The following is a 13206-nucleotide window of genomic DNA, read 5'->3' on the forward strand; positions in this document are numbered from 1 at the left end:
TCAGAACCCCCACAAGTGCTTTCTCAAGACTGACTGGAGATGCCGACCATTCCGCTTAGGTACTAACACATGAGATTGTTCAGCACACTTGCAGCAAAGTAAGTACACGAATACACAGGTGTGCTATTACTCTGTCCGCAACAACCCAAGGCTGCTAGGATGGGGTCTGTGATGCCGAAGAAAACCCGTGTCGTCGCATCGGGTGACGGCTCTCTGCACCACACCCCAGGGGCCGTCTGGAGAGCCCTGTCCAGGCGGTGGCCCTCTCTGGATTTTGACCGTGGCCAGGCGGGGTGAACAGCTGGACAAGGGGTGAGCGTGTGGCTGGGGGCTGGGCGCGTGTGCGCGTGTGTGTGCGTGCATGTGTGTGTGCACATGCTCATGCCCCAAACCTCACCCGGTACCACATGAAGATGGTCTTAAAGGCATTTTCGTTGGAGCAGGAGCCGCAGGACATGGTGATGAGCTGGGACATTCCTTTGGGAGCCACCTGCAGGGAGGGAAACGGCTGTAGGCTCGCTCCATCTGGACTCCCGCTTGGCCCAAGCCAGAGCTGAGCCTTTGCAGGGGTACAGTCTGGGCTGGGGGAGGCTGGGCAGGGGTGGGGGGGAACCAGGACCGTTCCCCAGAGCAGTGGGACTGGGGAGAGTGGACGGAGGCTCTTCCAGGGGGTGGAGGACAAGCCCAGGAAGGCCCCGGGGCTGGAGGGGACGGAGGAGAACAGCATGAAGAAAAGCCCAGACTGTCCTGCCCGGTGCAACCGCCATCCCCCGAGGTGCCCATGTTTTACAGGTAGGAAGTTGAGATTCAGAAGGATTTGAATCATCATAACAACTAAAACCGAACCGTCGGGGAGGGTTGAATCACACGCAATGCTCCTATCGTGGAGCAAATATTCATTTCCCCTGGATCCTTTGTTCCTGCGCACAAGGAGTCCCTTCCTTTCCTTTGAAAGGAAAAGTGAAAATACTCTTCAGGAAAGAAATAGCACAAGAACAAGACCCAAGCAGACACATGGCATCCTCTACCCTTATGGATCTCGGTCCTTTCCTTTCCCCCTGCTGGCATTGCCTCCCCGAGATCGGCTGGCCTTCCCGCAGGGCTGGAGGGCAGGGGGTGGGGGGTGAGGATGGGGTTGCTCCCGGGGACTCACCGAGAGCAAGGACTCCCGGAGCTTCTCCACAAAGTTCTCCGGGGGAAGGATTCCGAGGGCAGGTCTGTTAATGAAAGTGCTCTGCAAAAAGGTAGGACACCGAGGGTGACTTCTCCGGCTACTACAGGTGACTACTCCCTGTCGACCAAAGACCAACCAAGCTTTTCACAGCGGGTGTGTTCACACAGGCTCACGGTGTTTCCTAGGGGGTGGGATCGGCCGACCTCCCCGCACTCTCCTGAGAAATCCCCTGGGCTTGCTCTGGGTGTAAAAGACGACTGAGACATTTTTCTTTCTTTCTTTCTTTCTTTTTTTAAAATTTTTTTGTTTTTTTTTCAACGTTTATTTATTTTTGGGACAGAGAGAGACCGAGCATGAACGGGGGAGGGGCAGAGAGAGAGGGAGACACAGAATCGGAAACAGGCTCCAGGCTCTGAGCCATCAGCCCAGAGCCTGACGCGGGGCTCGAACTCACGGACCGTGAGATCGTGACCTGGCTGAAGTCGGAGGCTTAACCGACTGCGCCACCCAGGCGCCCCTAAAATTTTTTTGTTTTTAATGTTTATTTATTTTTGAGAGAGTTAGAGACAGAATGTGAGTGGGTTAGGGGCAGAGAGACAGGGAGACACGGAATCCGAGGCAGGCTCCAGGCCCTGAACTGTCAGCACAGAGCCTGACGCGGGGCTCGAACCCACGGACCATGAGATCATGAGCTGAGCCGAAGTCGTACGCTCAACCGACTGAGCCACCCAGGCGCCCCAGACAGAGACATTTCTTGGTTGCAATATCGCATTGCAGTTACAGATACTACCACTGGGGGACGGGGGTGGGGGGGGTGGGGGATACACGTCGTACTATTTTTTGCAACTTCCTGTGAATTAGAATTCAGTTAGAATTTTATAATTATAATATTATCATCGAACTGTAATGATCATTTTAACAGCCCACCCATCATCATGGCTAAAAAACAAAAAGTGGACGACAGGAGGAATGGGTGAGGGAGCAGGGCCGCCAGAAACCCGGTCACAGCCGGAGGGAACCAAGTTTGGCTCTGGGAGGCAGCTGGCAGGGCTGTTTCTTACAACGATGAACACACACACCCATCACTGGGCAGTTCTCCTCCGAGGTATTTACCCACGCGAAACGGAAGCACACGTCCACACAAAGCCGTGAACGTACGTGCATGTTTACAGTGGATTTTATTTTTATTTGCACCAAATGTCCCTCTGCTGGGGGAAAGATAAGTAAACTGGTCCCTGCACACTGCGGAACACCAGTCAGCGACGGAACCGACCAATCCGCTGACACGCGGTGACGTGGAGAAACACGGGAGTTTCAAGGTCACGATTCTGCGGGAAAGCGCCCAGAATCAGAGTTGCACACTGGGCACTCCTGGGTCAGTTAAGCGTCCGACTTCGGCTCAGGTCACGATCTCAGGGTTTGTGAGTTCCAGCTCCGCGTGGGGCTCTGTGCTGACCGCTCAGAACCTGGAGTCTGCTTCGGATTCTGTGTCTCCCTCGCTCTCTGCCCCTCCCCTGCTCACGCTCTGTCTCTCTTTCAAAAATAAAAATAAAACATTAAAAAAAGGAAAAGAGTACACACTGTATGATCCCCTTCATAGGACATTCTGAAAAAGCTAAAACTATAGGGACAGACAACAGCTCCTGGCTGCCAGGGGCTAGGGTGGGACTGAGTACAAATGGGCTTGGGGTAATGTCTGGGTGATGAATTGCTGTTTGGATATTTTTAAAAATTGTGGTTAAAAGAAAAAACAGGTAACATAAAATTTTAACCAACTTAGCCATTTCTTTTTTTTTTAAGTTTATTTTTGAGAGAGTAAGAGAGAGAGAGAGTGAGCGAGAGAGGCAATGCGCACGTGCAAGCAAGGGAGGGGCCGAGAGAGAGGGAGAGAGAGAATCCCAAGCAGGCTCCGCATGGTCAGAGCAGAGTCTGCTTCGGGGCTCGAACTCCTGAACTGTGAAATCATGACCTGAGCTGTAATCAAGTCGGATGCTCAACTGACTGAGCCCCCAGGCGCCCCACCACCTTAACCATTTCTTTTTTATTTATTTATTTTTTATGTTTATCTTTGAGAGAGAGAGAGAGAGAGAGAGAGAGAGAGAGCGAGCACTAGCAGGGGAGGGGCAGAGAGAGAGGGAGACACAGAATCTGAAGTAGGCTCCAGGCTCTGAGCTGTCAGCACAGAGCCTGACGCAGGGCTTGGACTCTTGAACAGTGAGTTCACGACCTGAGTGGAAGTGGGATGCCCAACTGACTGAGCCCCCCAGGCGCCCACCATCTGAACCATTTCTAAGCATCCAGTTCAGTAGTGTTAAGGATATTGTTGTGCAACCATCCATCCACCTCCAGAACCTTGTCATCTTGCAAAACTGAGATTCTGTTCCCATTAACCACTAACTCCCCGTTCCCTCCTCCCCCGAGCCCCGGCAACCACCCTCTACTTCTCTGGCTCTGTGAGTCTGACGACGCCGGGTGTCTCATAAAGTGGAATCACACAGCATTTATCCTTTGGTGGCTGGCTTCTTTCGCTGAGCATCATGTCCTCAGCGTTCATCCATGTTGTACCAGGTGTCAGAATGCCCTTCCTTTCTAGGAGCTCAGTAATATTCCACTGCATGGATAGATCACACTTTGTTAATCTATTTCTCCATCCACTGACGGACACTCTGGTTTCTTCCACCTTCCCAGCAACTGAACGGTGCTGCTCTGAATGCGGGTGTCTGGGTGTGCCTCAGTTTTGGCAGTGACTACACGACTGTGTGTTTGGTGAAACCCACAGAGCTATACAGCACAAAGGATGTGTTTTATTGCATGTGAATTATATTTGAAAAAAAAATGGGGAAAAGGGCATTAAGAGGCAGTGGTGGCTTCGGAATTTCTACCCAGAGCAGGGCTTAGGAGACCAGTCTGATCAAGGAGCTGGCTGCAGCCCTTCAGAAGTGGAATGGGTTGAGTGTGAGAAGAGCAATGTTATAAAGATCACCTGACTCCTTACATGTTGATGTTTTATTCTAATTTTGATCGATGTGGGTCCAGAGATGTATTTCCCTCGGCAAGGAAATCAACAGTGCACGCCTGATTCTAAATGGACACTTGGTTCTGATAACCCAAAAGGGAGGGGGGCATGGTGGCCACTGAAGTCAACCTGTCCAGCTGGCCAAGGGTCGGTCAGCCCTTACTGTCACTTCAGAGCAGGAACTCGGGCCAAGGGAGCCAGGGCTTCCAAATTTGAAAAGGGAAATGCAGCTTTTAGTGGGAAATCACCTCACTTTAAAATGCTGGCCAAAATTATCTTTTTTTTTTCTTTAAAGTTTATTTATTTATTTTGAGAGAGAGAGAGAGAGAGAGAGAGAGCAGGGGAGGGGCACAGAGGGAGGGACAGAGAATCCTAAGCAGTCTCCGAGTGGACAGTGCAGAGTCTGACATGGGACTCGAACTCAAGAACTGTGAGATCATGAACTGAACAAAAATCAAGAGTTGGATGCTTAACTGACTGAGCCACCCAGGTGGCCCTGGCCGAAATTACCTTAAAATAGCCTCTGGCCAAGGGGCAGTCCCACGCTCAGGTAGCTGCGTTCTTGGAGAGAACTGGGCCCTGCCTGCCGGCTTCAAATCACAGGCAAGGCCACTGGCTGCCCACACGACAGGGCCCACGCAGAGGCCCACTCAGGATCAAGGGCTCCAAATCTCCCCATGGGCTGGTGCACAAATACTTGCTTTAAAGTGAGGCTGAAGGATAGCATTCAATTCTGGAGACGCTGACCTCAGTGGGGTGAGGCTCCCAGCATTTCATACTCTGACCCGGCTAAGCTCATTTCTCCACCTCCTCTAAAGAAACAATTTCCACCATGGACAAAGGTTATGCATCTAATTATTCAGGTAGCCTGAAAAAGGAGAAACACTCAAAATGCCAACATCAGGTTAAGTAAACTGAAGCACGCTAACTCAAGAGATGTTCTGTGGCTAGTCAAATAGTCTTTCTCTCCCTTTCTTTCTTTCTTTCTTTCTTTCTTTCTTTCTTTCTTTCTTTCTTTCTTTCTTTCTTCTTTCTTCTTTCAATTTAAATTCAAGTTAGTTAACATATAATGTAGTATTGGTTTCAAAGTATAAAATGGTGGGTTTCTTTTTTATATTTATTTTGAGAGAGAAAAAGAGTGCGGGTGCAAGTTGGGGAGAGGTAGAGATAGAGAGAGAGGGAGAGAGAGAATCCCAGGCAGGCTCTGTGCTGTCAGAGCAGAGTCCAACAGGGGGCTCGGTCCCACGCAACTGTGAGATCATGACCTTAGCTGAAGTCAAGAGTCAGACACTTAACCAACTGAGCCACTCAGGTAGCCCTAAAATGGTGTTTTTTAAAAAGGTTACAGCTGTCCATAAGGGTTCACTCTTGGTGTAGTACATCCTATGGGTTTTCACAAATGGATAATGACATGTGTCCATCATTCCAGAAAAGACACAGATGGGAGTGCAGATGGAATAAGACTAGAGCCGTCTTCCCCCTTGAGGTCCAGAGTGCCCTGGCCACGGGTCAGGAAGAGTCTGGGAGGGGTCTGCACAAGGGTAAACAAGGAGGATGGCACAAAAACAGACACTCAGATCAATGGAACAGAATAGAGAACCCAGAAATGGACCCACAAACGTATGGTCAACTCATCTTTGACAAAGTGGGAAAGAATATCCAATGGCATGAAGACAGTCTCTTCAGCAAATGGTGCTGGGAAAACTGGACAGCGACATGCAGAAGAATGAACCTGGACCACATTCTTACACCATACACAAAAATAAACTCAAAATGGATGAAAGACCTAAATGTAAGACAGGAAGCCATCAAACTCCTCGAGGAGAAAGCAGGCAAAAACCTCTTTGACCTTGGCCACAGCAACTTCTTACTCAACACGTCTCCGGAGGCAAGGGAAACAAAAGCAAAAATGAACTGTTGGGACCTTATCAAAATAAAAATCTTCTGCACAGAAAAGGAAGCCATTAGCAAAACCAAAAGGCAACCGACGGAATGGGAGAAAATATTTGCAAATGACATATCACATAAAGGGTTAGTATCCAAAATCTATAGGGAACTTATCAAACCCAACACCCAAAAAACAAATAATCCAGTGAAGAAATGGGCAAAAGACATGAATAGACACTTCTCCAAAGAAGACATCCAGATGGCTAACAGACACATGAAAAAATGCTCAACATCACTCATCATCAGGGAAATACAAATCAAAACCACAATGAGATACCACCCTACACCTGTCAGAATGGCTCACATTAACAGCTCAGGCAACAATAGATGTTGGCAAGGATGTGGAGAAAGAGGATCTCTTTTGCACTGCTGGTGGGAATGTGGTACAGCCACTCTGGGAAACAGTATGGAGGTTCCTCAAAAAGCTAAAAGTAGAACTACCCTACAACCCAGCAATGGCACTACTAGGCATTTATCCAAGGGATACAGGGATACTGTTTTGAAGGGGCACATACACTCCAACATTTATAGCAGCACTATCAACAATAGCCAAAATATGGGAAGAGCCCGAATGTCCATCGATGGATGAATGGATAAAGAAGATGTGGTGTGTGTATACACACACACACACACACACACACACACACACACACACACACTGGAGTATTACTTGACAGTCAAAAAGAATGAAATCTTGCCATCTGCAACTACGTGGATGGAACTGGAGGGTATTATGCTAAGCGAAATGAGTCAGTCAGAGAAAGCCAAATATCATATGACTTCACTCATATGAGGACTTTAAGACACAGAACAGATGAACATAAGGGAAGGGAAGCAAAAATAATACCAAAACAGGGAGGGGTACAAAACATAATAGACTCTTAAATATGGTGAATAAACAGAGGGTTGCTGGAGGGGCTGTGGGAGGGGGGATGGGCTGAATAGGTGGGGGCGTTGGTGGGTCTACTCCTGAAATCATTATTGCACTGCATGCTGGCTAACTTGGATGTAAATTTGGGGTGGGGGGGGAATAAAATAAAATTTAAAAAAATTAAAAAGAAATAAAAATATAATAAAAACAAAAAATAAACATTAAAAATTAAAATAAATAAAATATTTAAAAAAACAAAACAAAAAACAAAGAAGATCACCAGCAGGTGGGTTTGGTTATGAGAACGGATTGTGCCAAATGCAATGTGGGACCCTGGACTGGATCCCGGAACCAGACAATGAGCATTACTGGGGAAAGTGGGGAAATCTGAATGCGGTCTGTACTACAGAACGTGCCCTCGTTAATGTCCTAGTTTTGACAAAGGTGCTGTGGAGAGGGAGGTATGGGCACTGGGTGAACTTGGGGAAAGACAGGTGGGAACTGTCTCTGCACCTGCTGTGTAAATCTGAAACTAGCCCACAGCCGAATCGCCCGTCAAAAGTGGGAGGCACTGACTGGGCCTAGAGACTGCTCGGGTACCTCTCTTCTGGACATAATCAGTGCAGTAAACCCAGTGCAAATCCGAATAGCGGCTTCACTGCATCAGAAGGCCCCAGAATGCGATCTCCTTGGTGGCTTTGGAACTTGCCTTGGACTGCTAGAAACTGGGGCAGATTCATGTTGCTTTTTCTGCTTTGTGACCACATGGGTGAGTCTAGGGTAAGTAGCGGGGGACGGTAACCCTCCTCGCTGTAGAACTGGGGAAAGTGAGGAGCAGAGAGGTCAAGCTACCTGCCTCGAGTCACACAGACAAGGAAGGGGCAGAAGCATGGCTCCAAGTGGGCTTGCTGACCTCAGATTCCATCCTCTGCCCGACCTGCAGGCAGCATCCGCCTGTAGATGTTGATGCTGCATCTGGATCCGAGTCTGCTTGGTGCAACCCAGAGACTTGGCTGGCCTGTGGGGGCCTTTGCAGGCACCTCCTTGTGACTCCTGAGAAATCTAGCTCACTGTGAGACCAGGGTCGAGGCGAACTGCCAGCACCAGTTCTGGGGGAAGCAGCTCACGGAGGGGGACGGCTGGGATGGCGGGCTGGCCGCCTGACTGCCTATCTGGGACCGCGGAAGATGTGGGGGTGGTGTTCCTGTTCGACAAAGTGTGACATTAAGAACAGAAGGTATCTGGGACTTTGGGTAGTGGGATCCAGTAAGGACAGGTTTCTAGAAGCTTTGCTGTCAGGCTCAGCAGTCCTGAAGTGCAGTGTGAAGGGGATGGGCTTTGGTTTAAGCGGCTGTGCAACCTGGAGCAAGTCACTTAACCTCTCTGGTCTTCACAGTCCTTATCTGCCAAAATGGGGGCTCCTCCCTTGGTGCTTGTCGGCAGCCAGTGAGACGGCAGAGCAGAAGCTGAGGCAGCAACTTAGTCTAGACGAATGGTCAGGAAGGCGGAAAGGCCTGGGGGTCATGGTGATGGCACGTGTCTTACCTGACCAGGTCCACACTCCCCCATGTCACGGACGTCAGACTGCACCCATCACTCAGTGCAATGACTGTGCACTGACCATCGTACAGATAAATGATCACTGTACAAATTGTGGGCACTGTCACGAGTGACCCTGGCGACATAAGAAATTGTAACTGGAGCCCAGAAATTGGATCCAGGGGTCACGCCTTCATTTTTGCAGCCACGTGAAATAATTATGTTGGCATATGAGGATCGCATGGTTGGGGGACAAATGGGTTGATCAGCCCCTTCACGGGACCTCAACGGCCTGGCAGGACCCTGCCCTCCACTTGCAAATTACCATCATCACCGAGTGAGTGCACCCCTAGCCAAGAATTTGGAAGACGCAACATGTCGGCCAATGGTCCCCCAGCCTGATGCCCAGGGTGCACCCGGCTTCTCTAAGACCGTGCCGGGGGGCTCCTTTCACTTGCCCAAGCCCAGACTTCTGCAGCAGAATGACGTCAGCAGGGACTGTGGTCCCGATCGATCTAGACCGTGACCTCACCGGCACCCAGAACGGTGCCCGGCACGCAGTAGGTATTCAATCAGTAATCGATGACTGAACAAATGTCAAGAAACGAGGCTGAAGCAGCAGAAGCCAGACCGCGAAGGGCTTTGCATCTGAAGCGGGGGAGGTGGGGCGCACTCTGGGGGCCGCGGGTGCAGTTTGGAGGCAGTGAGTGTGGGCCTGACGGGGTGGGGGGGGCCGGTCCACAGGGGCCACTGGGAAGACGCAAGGTCAGGACAGGTCCCGACAGGGTGAGGGTTGAGAGGTGGGTGGGAGGAAGGGAGGATGAAGCGGCTCCCAGGTTCCTGGCACAGACAGGTGGGGGCAGGGCATCCCTGAAATCAGAATCCCCGAAGTCATGTGTTTTCAGGGATGATTCTGCCTCTGCAGGCAGCTGACACTGCAAATGTGTGTGACATGTTTGTTGACACATTTTTCCCAGCACCAACTGCCGAGGCATCTGGGATCCGCACAACGTTTCGAAACAAAGCCAGGCTCTGGATGTAAACACACCCGCGGAGCCTCCCCAGTGGTCTCGCCAGGCACCTTCAGAGGGGGACCTTCAGAGGGGGACGCCCTTTCTGCTCCCGCAGCTCCTGAATTTGTGCGTCCCCAAGCCCCTCCCCAGCGGGGCACAGCCATTTGTGAGAAGGGAAATGTAGCTCTTTCCTATTCTTTTCAACTCTGCCAGTTACAAGGGGCTTTAAGCTCGGGGAGTGGGCTCCCAATGCTCTGCACCACCCCCCCCCCAATCCCTGCTGTCTTAGATTCCTTTTTTTTTTTTTTCTTTTTTAACGTTTTATTTATTTTTGAGACAGAGAGAGACAGATCATGAACAGGGGAGGGGCAGAGAGAGAGGGAGACACAGAATCGGAAGCAGGCCCCAGGCTCCGAGCCATCAGCACAGAGCCCGACGCGGGGCCGGAACTCACAGACCGCGAGATCGTGACCTGAGCTGAAGTCGGACGCTTAACCGACTGAGCCACCCAGGCGCCCCGGATTCCTCTTTTTAGGAGTCACACTCCCTGTGCCACCCTGGGTAGGACGAAAGTCCCCCAGGGACACCCGGTGTGGCTGAGGATGTGCAGCAGCAACGAACTCACACGCTACTGGGGGCAGGAACGTCCACAAGCAGCTGGGGACGCTGGCAGGAGCCGCTGAAGCCGCTCTCGTGCGCGCACGGCCATGGGCAGGAGGGTGGCTTGGCCTTGAGTCACGTGGCCGCGCATGCACGTGTTCCCCGGAGCACACGTGCTCCGACGTTCTAGAAGGATGCAGCCCAAGGGCCCGTCGGCAGTAGGATGAGGTGGTCCCTGGCAGTGCGTGCACACAATGGAAGGCCGTGAAGCCCTGAGAGTGCACGGTCTGCGGCCACACACAAGGATGGACCCCGCAGACGGACTTCGAGGGAAACAAGCCACCGGGCACGCTAAAGACCATGCATGCTGTGGTTCCATGTATGCGGGTAAAGAACGGAGGAAACGCACGTCTGCCGTTAGGGGAAGGGCATCTGGGCAGGGGTGCATGGTGGGGAGACCAGGTGCAATTCATGCATTCCCAACTGGGGTGAGAAACCACTTCCCCCCTGTGGTGTGGGGAGCACAACCGTCTACACGGTATGCGTTTACCATATTGCAGAGGGGTGCTGTAGATGGCACAATTTCTGCCCATCCCGGGACCCAGAACTTGTAGATGCGATTAAGGTTCTTGATCAGCTCAGATGGGGACAGTGTTCTGGATTTTCAGGGTGGGCTGAGTGCAACCACATGAGCCCTTGGCCAAGAGCAGAAACAGGAGGAAGGCAGAGAGGACCGGCCACTGCTGGCTGGAGGACGGAGGGACCGCACGGAAACCATGAGAACGAGGTGCCAGGGACCTGCATGAGCACAGGAGCAGATTCTGCCCCAGAGCCTCGGCTAAGAGCTTCTGTGCGCCTTGTGAGACCCTACGCAGAGCCCGCCAGACCCCTGGCCCACAAAATCCGTGCCAAGATACCCGGGTGTTGTTGCAAGCCTCTAAGCCGGAGGTAATTTGCGACGGTAGTAACAGGAAATGTGGTGGCATTAAAACTGCGTGACGGCGGGAACAATTAGGAAAATCGTGTCTAAAAGGGCTCCTTAAGGAAGTGATAACAAAGCAGAACTGAGACAATTCACTGAGCAGTGCGCTCGGGGCTGGAAGGGATGCGCGCTTCTGCGCGGGTTATATCCAGTGTGACTGATCAGCGGCTTCCTGCCCCTCTCCTACAGGGGTGCTCGCCTCGGGGCCCCTCCACCCCCTCCGCTCCACTAGGGGCACCTGGCAATGTCTGCAGACAGGTTTGCTTCTCAGAGCTGAAGAGGGATGCTGCTGGCACCGAGCAGGTGAGAACCTGCTCGCAGGTTCTCTCCCTCGCAGAGAACCACCTCTATAACCATCACCAGTGCCGAGGCTGACATCAGCCTGTGTGGTCCCTAAATCTGCACGCTGTCAGGTCCCTCCGGCTTGGCTCTGGCCACGCTGTCCTCTTTTACTCCTCAGCCTTGAAGCTGCTCTCCCACCCTCTCCCCTCTCCCTGCAGGGGCCCTGGAGGCACCTCCTCCTTCAATCTCAGCTCAAAGGTCACTTCCTCGGAATCCTTCCCTACCCCCCCAACCCCCGCAATCCCCCAAACCCCCAGCTCCTGTGGGTTTAACTCCCAGCACCTCCTCCTGCTGTGTGACCTCGGATAAATACTTAACCTGTCTGTGCCTCAGTGTCCTCATCTGTAGGATGCGGATGACAGCAGAACCTGCCTCGCAGACTTGTCAACATCACAGCTGTGAAGTGGTGAACATGGCGTTTGGCACATATTATGCTCTCAAAAAATGTCCACCATTGTCACCACCGTGACTGTTTTGCACCCACACAGCACTGTTTGCCTCTCTCTGTAGCACTTAATATGGATGCAATTCGCTACTTACCTGTGTGGTTACCTACTGCCTCTGTGGGAGTGGGCACTGTGTGGCTTTGCTCGCCAAGGCATTTCAAGCGCCTAGCATATAGTATGTGCTCAATCAACATTTGTGGAATGAATGAATGAATGAGTGAGTGAATGGGGTATTTCCCAAGGCTGCCCAACGACACCCTGGATCTCCATGAACACTGTGTAACCCGGGACTCACCGCGTTTTGAGGCTGTTGGACCAGCTTCAGGAGAGCAGGGTGGCTGTAGCCTGTGGAGAGGGGGCACGGTTAGGGTCTTGGTTAGAGGCCCACACGGCACACAGGGTCCCTGAGCCCCTCCCCCACAGCCTGCCCCTCCCTTCACAGGGGGCCCTGTTATCTCTTGCAGACAACAAGACCCACTCCTTGGGTCCACCCAGACCTCTGGACTTAGAATCACTCAGGCTGCCGCCCGGAAACCTTCACCGAATTCTCTCGTCCATCTTGAAACCCAGGTGTGAGCCCTACCGGGCTAGAACCCTAGACAAGGCAGTGAACGAAAGGTTAAGGCACATTCAGGACCAGGGCTGGGAGTGCTTCCCCGGGCCAGTGTGGTGAACCATGGCCCTCACCTTCTTCCCAGGGCCGCTGCTAGAGTCGAATCGCAATACCCGTTTGCTCAGGAACTGAGCATGTCAATGATGCAGTCTGCAACCCCGTGACATGCTCGCCTGACCCTTCGTGCATCTGCTGCTTCCTGGAGCCCCGCTGCCTTGACTGCCCAGCATGAAAGGGCTTAGGATACCCCTTGACTCAGCAACTGCCCTGCTATGAATTCGCCCTCCGCACGCGAATGTACCATGAACGCTTCAATGTTAGCATGTACATGTTAGTACATGGTACATGTACATGTTAGTTTAGATACACTTGCTCTGAAAGGAGAGAGGCCCGCCCGAGGCTCTGGGCCTGGGGCCTGCTCTGGCCTGTGAGAGGAGAGGAGGCTAGCAAGCTCAGAGGGGAGGGGAGGCCCCAGTGTCACCCCGGGCAGACTTTCTCCTCTGCGGCATCGCAGAGTGAAGGGGCTTGAAGAGCCTTGTGGTTTCACTCTGCCTGGTGGGAGGAGGGTGGGCCCCGGGGGGGGGGGGGGAGGGGACCTGGTGTCCCAGGGGACAGAGCTGTGAGCAGCCTCTCTGATCTCCCACCCAACTTCTTGGCCTACTG

General features: G+C 52.2%; 1 protein-coding gene and 1 long non-coding RNA gene across 3 annotated transcripts in view; both read right to left on the reverse strand.

Moving 5' to 3' along the window:
• ABAT (4-aminobutyrate aminotransferase) overlaps positions 1-13206 on the reverse strand; it is an 88465-nt gene that overhangs the window by 13756 nt on the left and 61503 nt on the right. For both annotated transcript variants that reach the window (XM_025916770.2, XM_086691321.1), the window contains exons 6-8: positions 12226-12275; positions 1154-1234; positions 398-490 (exon numbers count right to left, since the gene is read on the reverse strand). In XM_025916770.2, the coding sequence (XP_025772555.1) occupies positions 398-490; positions 1154-1234; positions 12226-12275 (224 nt within the window). The remainder of the gene's footprint in view (positions 1-397; positions 491-1153; positions 1235-12225; positions 12276-13206) is intronic.
• LOC147573146 (uncharacterized) lies at positions 8294-11443 on the reverse strand. Its single transcript, XR_015245270.1, has 2 exons — positions 10069-11443; positions 8294-9837 (listed from the first exon to the last, which is right to left on the reverse strand). It is a non-coding gene; the product is annotated as an uncharacterized LOC147573146 (long non-coding RNA).

Source organism: Puma concolor, chromosome E3 (assembly GCF_028749965.1).
Source record: "Puma concolor isolate L17-30 chromosome E3, mPumCon1.1.hap2, whole genome shotgun sequence".
NCBI lineage: Eukaryota > Metazoa > Chordata > Mammalia > Carnivora > Felidae > Puma > Puma concolor.